Below are 12,945 nucleotides of genomic sequence, written 5' to 3'. Positions count from 1 at the left end.
CGTGAGTGTACCCTGAAACCAACAGGGAGGCTCATCCCCTAGTTCCCTGTATCAAACAAACTTACGAATGAGATCATGGAAGACTGTGTATCGAGTGTCGTTGACAGGAATTGAGTACTTCCCATTGACTATCCGAAGTTTTGCTCCATCCTCAAAAGGATGCTGTTGGAAACACAGTAGGTACAAGATGCAGCCCAGGGCCTGTGGAGAGAGCAGAGACTGAATGGTATGTAAAGGATTAATGCACATGTTGCAATCCTGGTGGGGACAGGGGAGGGGGACTGGGCACAAAGGAAAAGCCCCTTTCCTTAAGGATATGTGTGTGTGATAGAGAGAGTCTCGGGGCCTGAACTCAGGGCCTGGATGCTGTCTCTCAGCTTTTTTGCCCATGATTAGTGCTCTACCACTTAAGTCAGCTCTAGTTCAGTCTTGTTAGGTGCTTAACTGGAGATAAGAGTTTCATGGACTTTCCTGCCTGTGCCCGCTCAACCATGAAGATCTCAGATCCTCAGCCTCCTAAGTAGCTAGGGTTACAGATATGAGCCACAGGCACCCAGCCCTTGAGGACTTTTGTAGGACACCAATCAGGCTATTTTTACTTGTGTGGAGTCACCCTTATAAGTATTCATCTGACTGAGCAGGCCAGTGACAGTGCCCTCCACCACAGGAAGCCTGGCTCTTCTACTTCCTCCAAAAAGGTGCAAAGTTAGCAACAGCAAGCCTCAAGCTCTTATTTTCAGATCAAAAGGCTCCCTTCAAAGTTCTAGAGTTCTTACTCAAGCACCAGACTTGTGGGCTGGTAGACACAGACCTTGCCACATAGGTATGGTGGATGCCAAGGATGAAGACTAGCTCCATCCTGACAAGCAATGGGCCGGTGCCCATTAGGTACCCAAAGGGCATGGTGCCCACTTGAGTATTCCCAGAGAATTGAACTCTTCCTGTGGTTCGTTCTTCCCCTCAAACCCAACTGTGTGGACAGAATACTAAAACACCAGGACTTTATTCAGCCAAGAGCTCTGTGTATCCAGACACCAAGATGAAACCTGTCAACTGTGTTCCTATGTGCAATGTGTACCAAGGGCTGAGATTCAAAAAAGCTAACAGACACAGTAAGGATCCCATGGTTCCAAACACCGTAGGTCCTCATCTAAACCTCAGAAGGCACATACACGTCCATGTGGTCTTAGCACTGTCCTCTTAGAAACCTTGTAGGCATGTGCAGACCCTTGACCCTGTGGATTGGGTGAGAGGGGAGTTGGTGCAGTTGATTTATCACTGCCCTCTCTCCGGAATGCTAGTGGCTCTGGCCACAGCAGGAGGGCATAGGAGCAGTGTGTAGGCAGGCTCATCTACACACACCAAGGTCGTCCTGAACAAATGGGGTATGTGATACTGAGAAAGATACACATTTAGCAAATTTTCTTCCTAAAATCCTTGGAATCCTCAGTGGTATTTTCTATGCTAGCAAGATGACTAATGGCCAGATATCCCTAGGAAACTTCAGGATAGTACTGGCCACCAGAGAGACTAAGGCAGGATCAGAAGGCAGGGTCTTTCAGCCTTATCCCTCAAGCTCTGCGACGAGAGATGATCTCCCATGGCCAGTAGTATAGTGGGTTATGCTTGTGTACTAACCCTCTGTAGAAACCACAGAAGCAGGGGTCAGCTGGGCATCTGGAAGGCTCAGCAGGTGGAGGGTTCTGGAGGGCAGTATATGTGGGGGCGGGGTGGTGGTTGTAGAATGGAGGCCCCACCTCCTCATCCTATGCATATTTTTTCTGTACCCTTTTATTATCCTTAATAATAGATAAAAGTGGTAAATATGTTCCTTATCATTCAAGCTAATCAAACGCCAGGAAAAGTTTGTGGAAAGCCCAATGTGGGACAGAGTCAACTGCATGGGGCTGAGACTGGCCCCTTAGATGGGCAAATTACAATGGTGCCTAACCCTATGGGTCTGATGCGGACTCCGCAGACAAGAGTCAGCACTGACTTGAACTGAGGACACCCTGGGGCACTCTCTGCAGAATGGACTGCTCCTGAGGTCACATGGGCCTGTGTGAGGGCAGAGTAGCTGCCCTTAGTGGATGGGGACACACCAAAAGGAGCAGAGGGCTCCATCAATCAGGCAGCCATGGCAGAGACATCCCTGTGTTTGGAGCGTGGGGCCAGGGACAGAGGTCAGGACAGGTGCAGAATCAAGCCAGGCATATCTTGCTGCCAGGACAGGTACAGACAGATGCTGACACCTCAACTTCTCTGTCAATTCACCTCGGCTAGAAGCGGTCATCGATGACATTTCAGAAAATGAAGACAAAAGAAAAGGGAAAGGAACAGGTTAGGGGGGAGGGGTTGTGGGGCAGGAGGCCTCAGGGTTTTGCACAAGCCTTCTGGCTCTTGACCAGGCACCTCTAGAAGAGGCACTCGAGCCTCACCCAGATATCCTGCTTCTCGCCGATGGGGAAGTTGGAATATAGGTCTACGATTTCTGGCGTTCTGTACATGGGTGTGGTATTCCTTGTGATCTGAAGAAAAACACAAATGTTTCAAGTTCAGTTACATATAAGCAGGATTTTTTGCTTTGAACTAAACCTTTTCAAACTCTGCTGGAGGAAGATAGCACCCTGTCCCTCCATTGTGCCACTCAAGTGCCTACGTGCTGCCCACTGTGGTTTATCTCACAGAACCCCTCATGGGCCACCCAGGTTAAATCAAACAACCACACCAAGGAATTGCCCACAGGCCACTTTGTTTGCACAGAGGCATGTTGCACTCAACATGAGAAACCTGACCCAAAGTGTGCACAAGAGGCCATTAGCCTGTCGTGAGGACATTAGCCTAGACAGCTAACAAAAGCTTCCAGAATCCACGGGTACCAGTCTGTCACATAATCTGTGAAACACAAAATAATCAGGATTACCGGGTTGGTCAGATTTTTAAAGGCAGATACATACTCAGAAGGTGGAGATCAGGAAGATTGGGGCTCAAGGCCAGTTGAGCATAAAGTTTGGGTCCCAGACAATAGCAAGTGGGGTATGGTAGTGTGTGCCTGCCATCCCAGCTGTGTAGGAAGCATAACAGGAGGACCACCATCCAGGCCAGTCTGGGAATAATGCAAGACCCTATTTGAAAACTATAAAAGCAAAAAGGGTTGAGGACATGGATCAAGTTGCAGAGTAGCTACCTAACAAGTACACAGTCCTTGGTAGTCCAATACCACCAAGAAAAGAGAAAAAAACCACCCAAACCCAGAGACCTATATAACACAAATCTCACACAACACCTATGTAATAAATGGACAGCAAACAATGCATGGCACAGCCAACACTATTCCAGCCCCAAGAATGCAGATTCATAAAGACTGGGTCAACATGCCTGGGCAGTCAGGCCTCAGGCAGGCCGTGACTTCGTCAGAGTGTGAGACACAAGCAAATGAAAAAGCAGGTGGACTGTAATCTGGGAGGCTTCCCCAAAGGACAGCAAAGTGGCTAGCTAGACAGGTTTGTTCAAGATGCAGTACCAACTAGGGCTCAGGTGCACAAGTATGACTTCCGGAGACAGAGATGAAGAGTAGGCAAGAGCTAGGGCAGACACTTTAAGCACTGCACTCTGGGACTTAACTAGCCAGGGGTCTTTGAGCAGGATGATGGAACCTACGCCCCTCTGCGTTCAGCCATGGGAAGACTGAGCTGCACATTTATGAATCTCTGCTACCATGGTATGAGAGATATTTCCATTAAAAACACTTTATGCCTCTTACCCTCCAACCCAGTAACCCGCTTACTCTAAAGGCTCCTATCTGACGCAAAGCAACACTTCACGTGGAAGTTCTGTCAGTGACTGAAACATACTGAGAACAGCCAGGGCAATCGGTATTTAGCCCTGGGTGCACAAAGGAGGTTATGGAAACCAAGTGAACAGAGACACACTCACTTCCGGAGAGGTCAGGAAGTGGAAAACAAGCAAAACCAGAAAGATTATCAACATGAGTTTTGGGGGGAAAAAACATCAAACTACAGCAGATGGGAAAAGTAGGGAAAGCAAACAAATAAAATCACTCAGAATCCCCACAAGACTAATCTGGAACATTTTATCCTATGTGACTATGGGGAAAATGGCACCTGTTTTCTCTTATGAGTAACAAACAAATGACCAGGTGCAAGGTGATATGCACAGCAGTCAGGTGGCAGACAGCACAGATGGCGCAGGAAGAGTCATTATCAGAAGCCAGGAGGGTGAGGACAGGAGGGCAAGACTTGGGGAACAATGACTGAACAGAGGCACTTGATTGGCTGATCTAGGTGGAACAGAGGCACCTGACTGGATGATCCAGGCAGACACCATCCCAAACACTGTCCAGTGCCATGGCTGACAACTCTTAAGTCCACGGAATGAAATCACGCACACTGTTAGGCAGGATGGGGCGCTGCCCAGCAAAGGGTAGACCTGCTTCCTAAGCCCCAGTCAGCCTCTTCCTTGAGCTTCAAGCTCTGCCAAACAGCTTGAGCACCAGGTGGGAGGCTCTACATGGGGTACCCTGAGCATACACTTTGGATTAAGGAGTGGATTCAAGGCTCAAGCCCCCAAGAGGGGGCTGGCGGCATAGTTGAATGGAAAAGCAGCTGCCTAGCAAGTGTGAGGCCCTGATTTCAAACCCCAGTACCACCAAAAACTGAACAAACAAACACAACAACGGATCCAAGAAGTTTGGCTGTGAAATAATGGCAGACCCCCCAATAAGTCCCTGACTGCCTCTGATAAAGCCTGTTTCTTGACAAAAAGTAAGTACAAGTTCTTCTTGCAGGCTGCACACCAGTGCAGCTGTGCTTCCCATGTGGCCACAGCATAAGGCACAGATACATCATCATGCTGTGAAAGGCAACCGAGCCTTGAAAAGCCTTGAAGAGGGCAGCACTGGCAGGACAGATACAGGGCCATCTTTCAGATAGGCAGCTCCTCCTCCACCTACCCTCTCTGCCCCAGCTCCTGTGCTATCCTCTGCTCTTCACTTTTTTTGTTTGTATAATCCACAAAACTCACCAGGAAGTCTCACCAACCACACGTGGAATAAGGTACACAACACGAGGACATAGCACACCTTGCACACGCTCCTGGCAGGGACAGGAGCCATCTAGACAGAGCCACATGGCTCCCAGGAAAGGGTGGCTCTAAATAATTCTTAGAAATACATTTCCTCATTTGGAACAAAGGAATGATTCTGGAGATGAACAATGGTCATGGCTATACACACTATGAAATGTGCTTACTGCAGTGAGCCACATGTTTACAATGGTAAATGTTATGTGTACTTTTCAGCAACCGTTTTTCTAAATCCTAGGAATAAAACAGGGTTAAGACATGCAGAGCTAGGTGTGGCCTGAGGAGGATGAGATCAAATGAATCCTCTCTCTAGTGACATGTCTGTAGCCACAAGCCAGTAAAGACAGCGGGGAGCAAGACGGGACCCTAGTGCTTGACTAGGTAGTTTGCTCAGTTTGATTGACTGGGACACACTTACACATGTGCCCAAAGAATCACAGGGGATAAAAAGCACACAAGAGAAAAAGAAAAGAGACCAAAAGTGACTTCCAAAGAGCACAGGCTCCAGTACCACACCTCACCTCCTCCTCCACCATTGCTCGCTTCTGGGCACTCCAGCTGTAGTCCGGATAATGTGAAATGGTCGTGGCGCTGCCAAAGTCACACAGCTTAATGGTTCCCTGGTTACTAAGCAACAAGTTTTCAACCTGCAAAATTCCAAAAGACAGTCCTTATGACCTGAGTTCCTAATACGAGTCCAAAAGACAGTCCTTGCGAGTCCAAAAGACAATCCTTATGAGCAGGCAGGCAGGCAGAGACTGAAACTCAGTAACATCACCCAGGAACATCCGACAGGACTAGCAGCTTATCAGGCAGTCCCTCTGCCCCGAGATGAGGGCTGCTGTCTCCTGGGGCATTCCTGAGGACTTCAAAGACCCTGCAGCACCCTGCTGTTGAAGGGCACACAACCACAGCACAGGGCGAAAGGCTGCCCAGGCCCAGAAAGGACCTTGGCAACAGAAGACCTTAAGGAGGAACAGGGATTTGACAGGGAGGCCAGCAAAGGGGACTTCTCTCAAAAGAAGACAGGCAATGCCTTAATTTCTGATCAGAAGCAACATATATGAGTAAATCATTTAAAAAATTAAAATTACAAATCAAGTCAGATGCTGGTGACCCCTATCTGTCACCCTAGGTACTCAGAGGCTGAGATCTAAAGATGAAAGTTTGAACCTAGCCTGGGCAGAAAAGTTCATGAGATCTCTAATTAACCAGCAAAAACACAGAAGTGGAAAGCTCAAATGGTAGAGCACAGCCTTGAGAAGATAAGTGAGAATGTGAGGCTCTAAGTTCAAGCCCCAGTACACGTACAAATACACACACACACACACACAAAAAAAAAAAAACCCACGCATATACGCCAAATCAGATAACCCTAGTTAATGACATGAGAAACTTAATGAGCCTCCAGAAAAGTCAGAACAGGAAAGAATGCAATATGCCATTTGTAATGCATTAAATGTATCATGACCTGAGGAATAAACCTAACGAAAAATGGACATAAAAATTTCTTGTGCAGCCAGGCACCAGTGGCTTACACCTGTAACCTTAGCTACTCAGGAGGCTGAGATCTGAGGATCACAGTTCAAAGCTAGCCTGAGCTGGAAAGTCTGTGAATCTCTTATCTCCAATAAACTACTTGGAAAAAGCTGGAAGTGGCGCTGTGGCTCAAGTGGTAGAGCGCTAGCCTTGAGCACAAAGAGGCTCAAGGACAGTGCACAGGCCCTAAATTCAAGCCCCAGGACTGGAAAAAAAAAGATTTATTTTGCATTCTTTGTTGTTTTTGTATTTTTTCCTTTATGTTTTAGTTGTTCATTTATCTGTCTTCAGGAGGGCTAAGGGAGCACAGAAGTGGAGGGACCAAGAATGAACAAATGCAGCACTCACTAGGTACTATATTGAAAATGTACTATACGACTTCTGGGTGGTAACGGGAGGGAAAACTGGGAGAGCGAGGGAAGGAATGACACTGTCCAAAAGAAATGTACTCATTATCTGACTTACGAAAATGCAACCCCATCTATACATCACCTTTATGATAGCAATAAAAATTTAAAAAAGATTTCGTGCCAGGTGCTGGTGGCTCACACCTGTCATCCTAGCTACTCAGGAGGCTGAGATCTGAGGATCATGGTTCAATGCCAGCTGGGGCAGGACAGTCCATGAAACTCTTATCTCCAATTAAACACTAAAAAGTCAGAAGTTGAGCTGTGGTTCAAAGTAGCAGAGTACTAGCCTTGAGCAAAAGAGCTCAGGGACAGCACCCAGGCCCCAAGTTCAAGCCCCATGACTAACAAAAAAAAAAAAAAAAAAAAGAAGAAAGAAGAAAAGGGCTGGGATGTAGCTCAGTGGCAAAGCGCTTGCCTAGCAAGTGCAACGTCCTGGGTTCGATCCCCAGTACCAAAAAAAAAAAAAAAAAAAGAGAAAAAAAAGAAGAAAAAGAAAAAGATTTCTTGTACATAAGAATGTAAAATGATCATTTCAGAAGTTTAAGAAAGTCATTCTAGCAGGGAACCAGTGTCTCACACCTATAATTCTAACTACTCAAAGGCTGAGAACTGAGGGTTGTGATTTGAAGCCAGAAGGGCAGGAAACTCTATAAGACTCTTATTTCCAATAAAAACAACTCAGAAAAAGCTGGAAACAGTTCTGTGGCTCAAGTAGTAGAGCACTAACCTTGACCACAGAGGCTCAGGGACAGAGCCCTGGTTTAAGCACCCCAAGTTCAAGCCCCAGGATCAGGAAAAAAATAAAATCATTCTAATAGATTCAAAATAAACAGAGAATTATACTACATTTCTATAGTGAGGCACAACATCATAAAGCTGTGGAACCTGCCCCAAGCACCGCAAGGAATGGGCATCTACTTAAAACCCAAGAGCCAACTCTAACCATCACCAGCTTGTGCAGTTCACAAACCAGGAACGGATCTTAGGGTTATAATGGTGGGAGGAGGGGCAAAGAAAGACTATAAAAGACACATAAAATTGCATGACATCCAATCCCAATGCATAGCCTTACTGCCCCCCCCCACACACCATATTACCATGCACACCCCCAGAGTGGGGTTTCCCAACAGAGGCCAGTACAAGCCAGGAGCTACAGAACCCCACGAGCTGCCGACATCTCCTCTGACCTCAGAGAACATGGTGTGGGCAGCACAGTCCATAACAAATAAGGAGAAGGAATATATGTGAACATCAGCCTCAGGAGGAAACCACAAGAGATACAGGCCTACAATGGATATTCTGTAGTCCTACCAAAGATATTCACAGTCCTTCAATGTATATTCTACAGTCCTACAAAAGATATTCATAGGATATTCAGTCCTTCAATGTATATTCTACAGTCCTACAATGGATATTCTACAGTTCTACAATGGATATTGTACTGTCCTACAAAGGGTAGTCACAGGATATTCACAGTCCTTCGATGTATATTCTACAGTCCTACAATGGATAGTCTATAGTTCTACAATGGATATTCTATAGTCCTTTAATAGATATTCTACAGCCCTAAAATGAATATTCACAGTCCTTTGAAGGATATTCTACAGTCCTACAAAATACTCTAAAACATGGGACTACACACAGGACAGGTGAGTCTCACCATTTTAACTCTCAGAAAAGAAGACAGGAACAAAAGAAAATGTGCAGAGCACAATTTCCTTTATATAACACCCACAAACAGAGAAAACACACTGCCTTACTAATGCAGCACACAGTCAAGGAAAGCAAAGTGACCACTGAAACTAAGCAGCTGGAGTGCCCAGTATGTACCTCTAAGTTCTTATGCCCATGTCATAGCAAGCAGTGACGAAGGATGGAAAGCCTGGATGGAGCCTTGACAAAGTAGGGCTCCTGCTGTGAGAGGCCCCAGACATGCCAGAGAGTAGTAAAGGTGCCTTACGGGGAGATAAGGGATGCCAAACCCAGAGCAAGCTCAAATGGTTCTCTACTAATTTTATCCTTAAAACACATATACAGGGGCTGGGAATATGGCCTAATGGTAAAGTGCTCGCCTCGTATAGAAAAAGCCAGAAGTGGAGCTGTGGATCAAGTGGTAGAGTGCTAGCCTTGAGCAAAAAAGAAGCCAGGTGGGGGCTGGGAATATGGCCTAGTGGCAAGAGTGCTTGCCTCCTACACATGAAGCTCTTGGTTCGATTCCCCAGCACCACATATAGGGAAAACGGCCAGAAGTGGCGCTGTGGCTCAGGTGGCAGAGTGCTGGCCTTGAGCGAGAAGAAGCCAGGGACAGTGCTCAGGCCCTGAGTCAAGCCCCAGGACTGGCAAACAAAACAAAACAAAACACACATATACAATACAACCCACCACACTTTAAAGATGCAAACCAGAAAATTCCCAATTCCCTAGTTAAGTCTTCTCCCTGTGTGTCTTCTTTCCCTTAGTGCCAGAGGCACTATGGTTTCTGAATACTAGGAGATATTGGAACTTTGAAAAACCTTCCTACTGAAAACAACTAAGGATGGATGGAGAGGGGGAGATGAGGTACAGAAGAGGAGAAGAAGGAAGACAAGGGCCTCTGTTAGGTCCTAGGAGCTGGCAAAACATGGCATTTTCAGGCTACCCAGGAGGAGCCTGAACCACCCAGGGAGGTGGTTTGTGGCCGCACCAGTTTTTGAGACATGGCACCTGTCCAAGTAGTTACTTCAAACCCTGATTTTTTAAGCCTCTTGAATTCAGGAGACAATGGAAGTCAGGCTCATCTACAATTCAACATCTAGCAGACAGGGCAGAAATCTGTAAGGCACAGTGGACATCTCCCAGCTTCTAGAACCCAGACCTGGATGTCTGAGGTAGAATGGACAAGAGGAGAAAGAGTGGGCCTCAGGAACAACACCATGTGGGCACACAAGGCTAAAACCCTGGCACCTAGGGTCTCACATGTACAAAGGCCAGACTACTGGAGATGGGGAGAACTAGTCAGCCTGTGGGCAGACATCTGCTCAAGGTTTGGGGCCAGGTGGTCAGCCATGTGGAAGAAGGAACATCAGCCCTACCTCATATCACACCAAGTCTTCAGAGTGAACAAAATCTAATGTAGGAGAGGACAACTTCAGCAAAGAGGCGTGACCTTTGGGAAATGGCAGCATCTAAAGCTGCCCAATCTGGGGATATGGTCTAGTGGCAAGAGTGCTTGCCTCGTATACATGAAGCCCTGGGTTCAATTCCCTAGCACCACATATAAGGAAAACGGCCAGAGGTGGCGCTGTGGCTCAGGTGGCAGAGTGTTAGCCTTGAGCGGGAAGAAGCCAGGGACAGTGCTCAGGCCCTGAGTCCAAGCCCCAGGACTGGCAAAATAAATAAATAAAGAAAGAAAGAAAGAAAGAAAGAAAGAAAGCTGCCCAAGGGCCCAAAGGCGTTAGGAAGGGCTACTCTACTCTGGGGAAAACTGGAGAAGGTCAGCAACAGACTGCCTGAGTAGGCACTCCGGGACAATGTTCATTTTGTTGGGCAACAAACAGTGCTACAATTCTGGTAGAAACCTTCTCTCAGATGTGTGTACAAGTACCTGGCAGTAAAAGGGCTTCAGTGTTCTTTAGCAAAAACAATCTTATGTAAGGAATTAGGTCTAGCACAAACTTTGTGGATATTGGTATATTCTCACAAACTCTGGAGTTGGTTTGGTTTTTTAAAGCGTAAATAGTAGTAAAAATAAGGCCATAACCAGATGTCTGTCTGTCTTTTTTTTTTTCTTTTCTGCCTGGGTGCTATCTCCGAACTTTTTTGCTCAAGGCCAACACTCTGCCACATTGAGCCACAGCTCCACTTATGGTTTTCTGGTGGTTAACTGGTGATAAAAGTCTCACAGATTTTCCTGCCTGGGCTGGCTTCAAACTGCAATCCTCAGACCTCGGACTCCTGAGTAGCTATGATTACAAGTGTGAGCCACCAGCACCCAGCATCCAGGAGATTTCTGTAGCACATACAACATTAAAAAGATTGTTACGATACTGTTGAAATTCAATGAATCAAATACACAAGCCAATAAAAAAGAAAAAAAAGAGAAAAAGGAAGTCAATTAAAGAACAAAGCTCTGACAGACATCAACATCATGGCATTCAATTTCATTAACAACCAAATCAAAGTGAAATCACAACACATATGACTGTCCTCCTTGGCCAGGCTGGCAGAAATTACCCCAGGCAACTCCAACCTTGCACACCTGTAGAAGGGGCAGACACTAGCCTCAGCAGCAAGAGACCACCACAGAGCCTGCAGGTGGAGCTGCAAGGCAGAATCCCTGAGAAGCAACACAGGGCCACCTTTCCATGTGGGTGACCTCCCTCCAAGGTCAGAAGGTCAGGGCCACACCAAGACACCCACCCCCTCTGAGGCAAGGACCCAAGCCAAAGCCACACTTGCCAATATAGGAAACAGAGCCCAGGGTAACAGGACAAAGCTGAGCGAGTGCCCCTCACCAAGCAATGAGAACGACTGTGAAGACAGCCGGTGAAGTTGCCAAGTATCATGTGCTAAGCCAAGAAGCGAAGCGTGAAGGAACACAGTCAGCGCTTGTGACCACAGCGGTACCTTGAGGTCCCTGTGGATGATGGGTGGCTTCTGCCTGTGCATGTGTTGCACTGCTCGGCAGGTCTGGTAGAAGATCTTCAGAATGGTGTCGCATAACAGAGGACCTTTAGATTCAACTCTCTTTAGAAATTCCACCAGTTGTCCTAAAAGAGACAATTGATTTTAATCACCCTGATGCTACAGCTGTGCCTTCCCCACGGTCTTTTGGGCTCACACAATCTTTTATTTTTTGTGCTAGTACCAGGGCTTGCACTCAGAGCCAAAAGCCCTCACTGGCTTTCTTGCTCACCAATGGCACTTAACCACTTGATTGATGCCTCTGGCCTGGCTTTTTGCTGGTTCATTAAGGATGGAGTCTTGAAGGCTCTTCTGCCAGGGCTGGCTTCAAACTGAGATGCTCCAGGTCTCAGCCTCCTCCATAGCTAGGATTACAGGCAAGAGGCCCAGTGCCCAGCTGTGCCTTTCTGAGGCCATGATCTGGTAGATGCCCAGCCTGAGCCACTCTCGGCTGTCCCCTCTGAGTGAGACAGGTGCTAGGCCAGAAGCTGCTGTGAGGTAGCTCAGGGACAGCACAAGAACCATCAAGTCACAGACCCCCAAAGGAGAAAAACACTACAGTCATGGAGTGGAGGCAAGCCTAAGGACAAGCACCCTAGTGCCACAGAGATGACTGCAGGAGAGCAAGCATGTCTCTCGTGTTGTCTTCATACACAGACATCCAAATTTCCAGGGAAGTAATCAAGGCCACCCACATAACACTTCCATAACAGCAGGTGCAAAGTTGAACCAGAGGATCATGACTAGTTGTGGCTTCTCAGGCCTGCTGTGACTGGCACTGCATCAAACCAATCAAACCAAGGCTCTTGGGTTAGGCTGGGAGGTTCTACCCAGGGCAGGGCTGGACACGTTGCTAGCCAGCCTATGGACTGCTGCATGGCCTCCACAGGTAGCTCAACCAGCCAGGCCAGTTCCTGCCTCACCTTCCAAGTTCTAGCTGCAGCTCCAGGCAGTTTTGCCCCTGAGGCTTCTTCACTCCTGAGTCCTGCCTTCCTCTCAGCCCTGAGCTGCTGAACCTTGCTTTCCACAGACCAGCCCCTGTGCCACTCTGCACAATACATTCTGGAGCCTGCTAACAGCCAAAACCATCAAGCCCCATAGTCAGTGATCTCATCTCCTCCACACTGCCTTCCAACCTCCTTTCTACCCCTGCCTGACGAACTTAGTACCTCTGCTCCCATAGCTGAGTAGCTTCCCATGCTCTCCTTCTTCAGCTCATAGCTAATATCTC

At 47.3% G+C, this 12,945-nt stretch overlaps 1 protein-coding gene across 5 annotated transcripts in view; it reads right to left on the bottom strand.

Annotated features, from left to right (window-relative positions):
- Gak (cyclin G associated kinase) overlaps window positions 1-12,945 on the bottom strand; it is a 59,074-nt gene that overhangs the window by 34,586 nt on the left and 11,543 nt on the right. For 4 of the 5 annotated variants that reach the window (XM_048364071.1, XM_048364076.1, XM_048364072.1 and 1 more), the window contains 4 exons: window positions 11,658-11,800; window positions 5,625-5,750; window positions 2,439-2,528; window positions 66-201 (listed from right to left, as the gene is read on the bottom strand). In XM_048364071.1, coding sequence (XP_048220028.1) covers window positions 66-201; window positions 2,439-2,528; window positions 5,625-5,750; window positions 11,658-11,800 — 495 coding nt within the window. The remainder of the gene's footprint in view (window positions 1-65; window positions 202-2,438; window positions 2,529-5,624; window positions 5,751-11,657; window positions 11,801-12,945) is intronic. The other variant, XM_048364074.1, reaches the window with a different exon arrangement.

This window comes from Perognathus longimembris, chromosome 16 (genome assembly GCF_023159225.1).
Source record: "Perognathus longimembris pacificus isolate PPM17 chromosome 16, ASM2315922v1, whole genome shotgun sequence".
Taxonomy (NCBI): domain Eukaryota; kingdom Metazoa; phylum Chordata; class Mammalia; order Rodentia; family Heteromyidae; genus Perognathus; species Perognathus longimembris.
The sequence above is the reverse complement of the archived record's forward strand: the minus strand, read 5'-3'. Positions and strand labels throughout refer to the sequence as shown.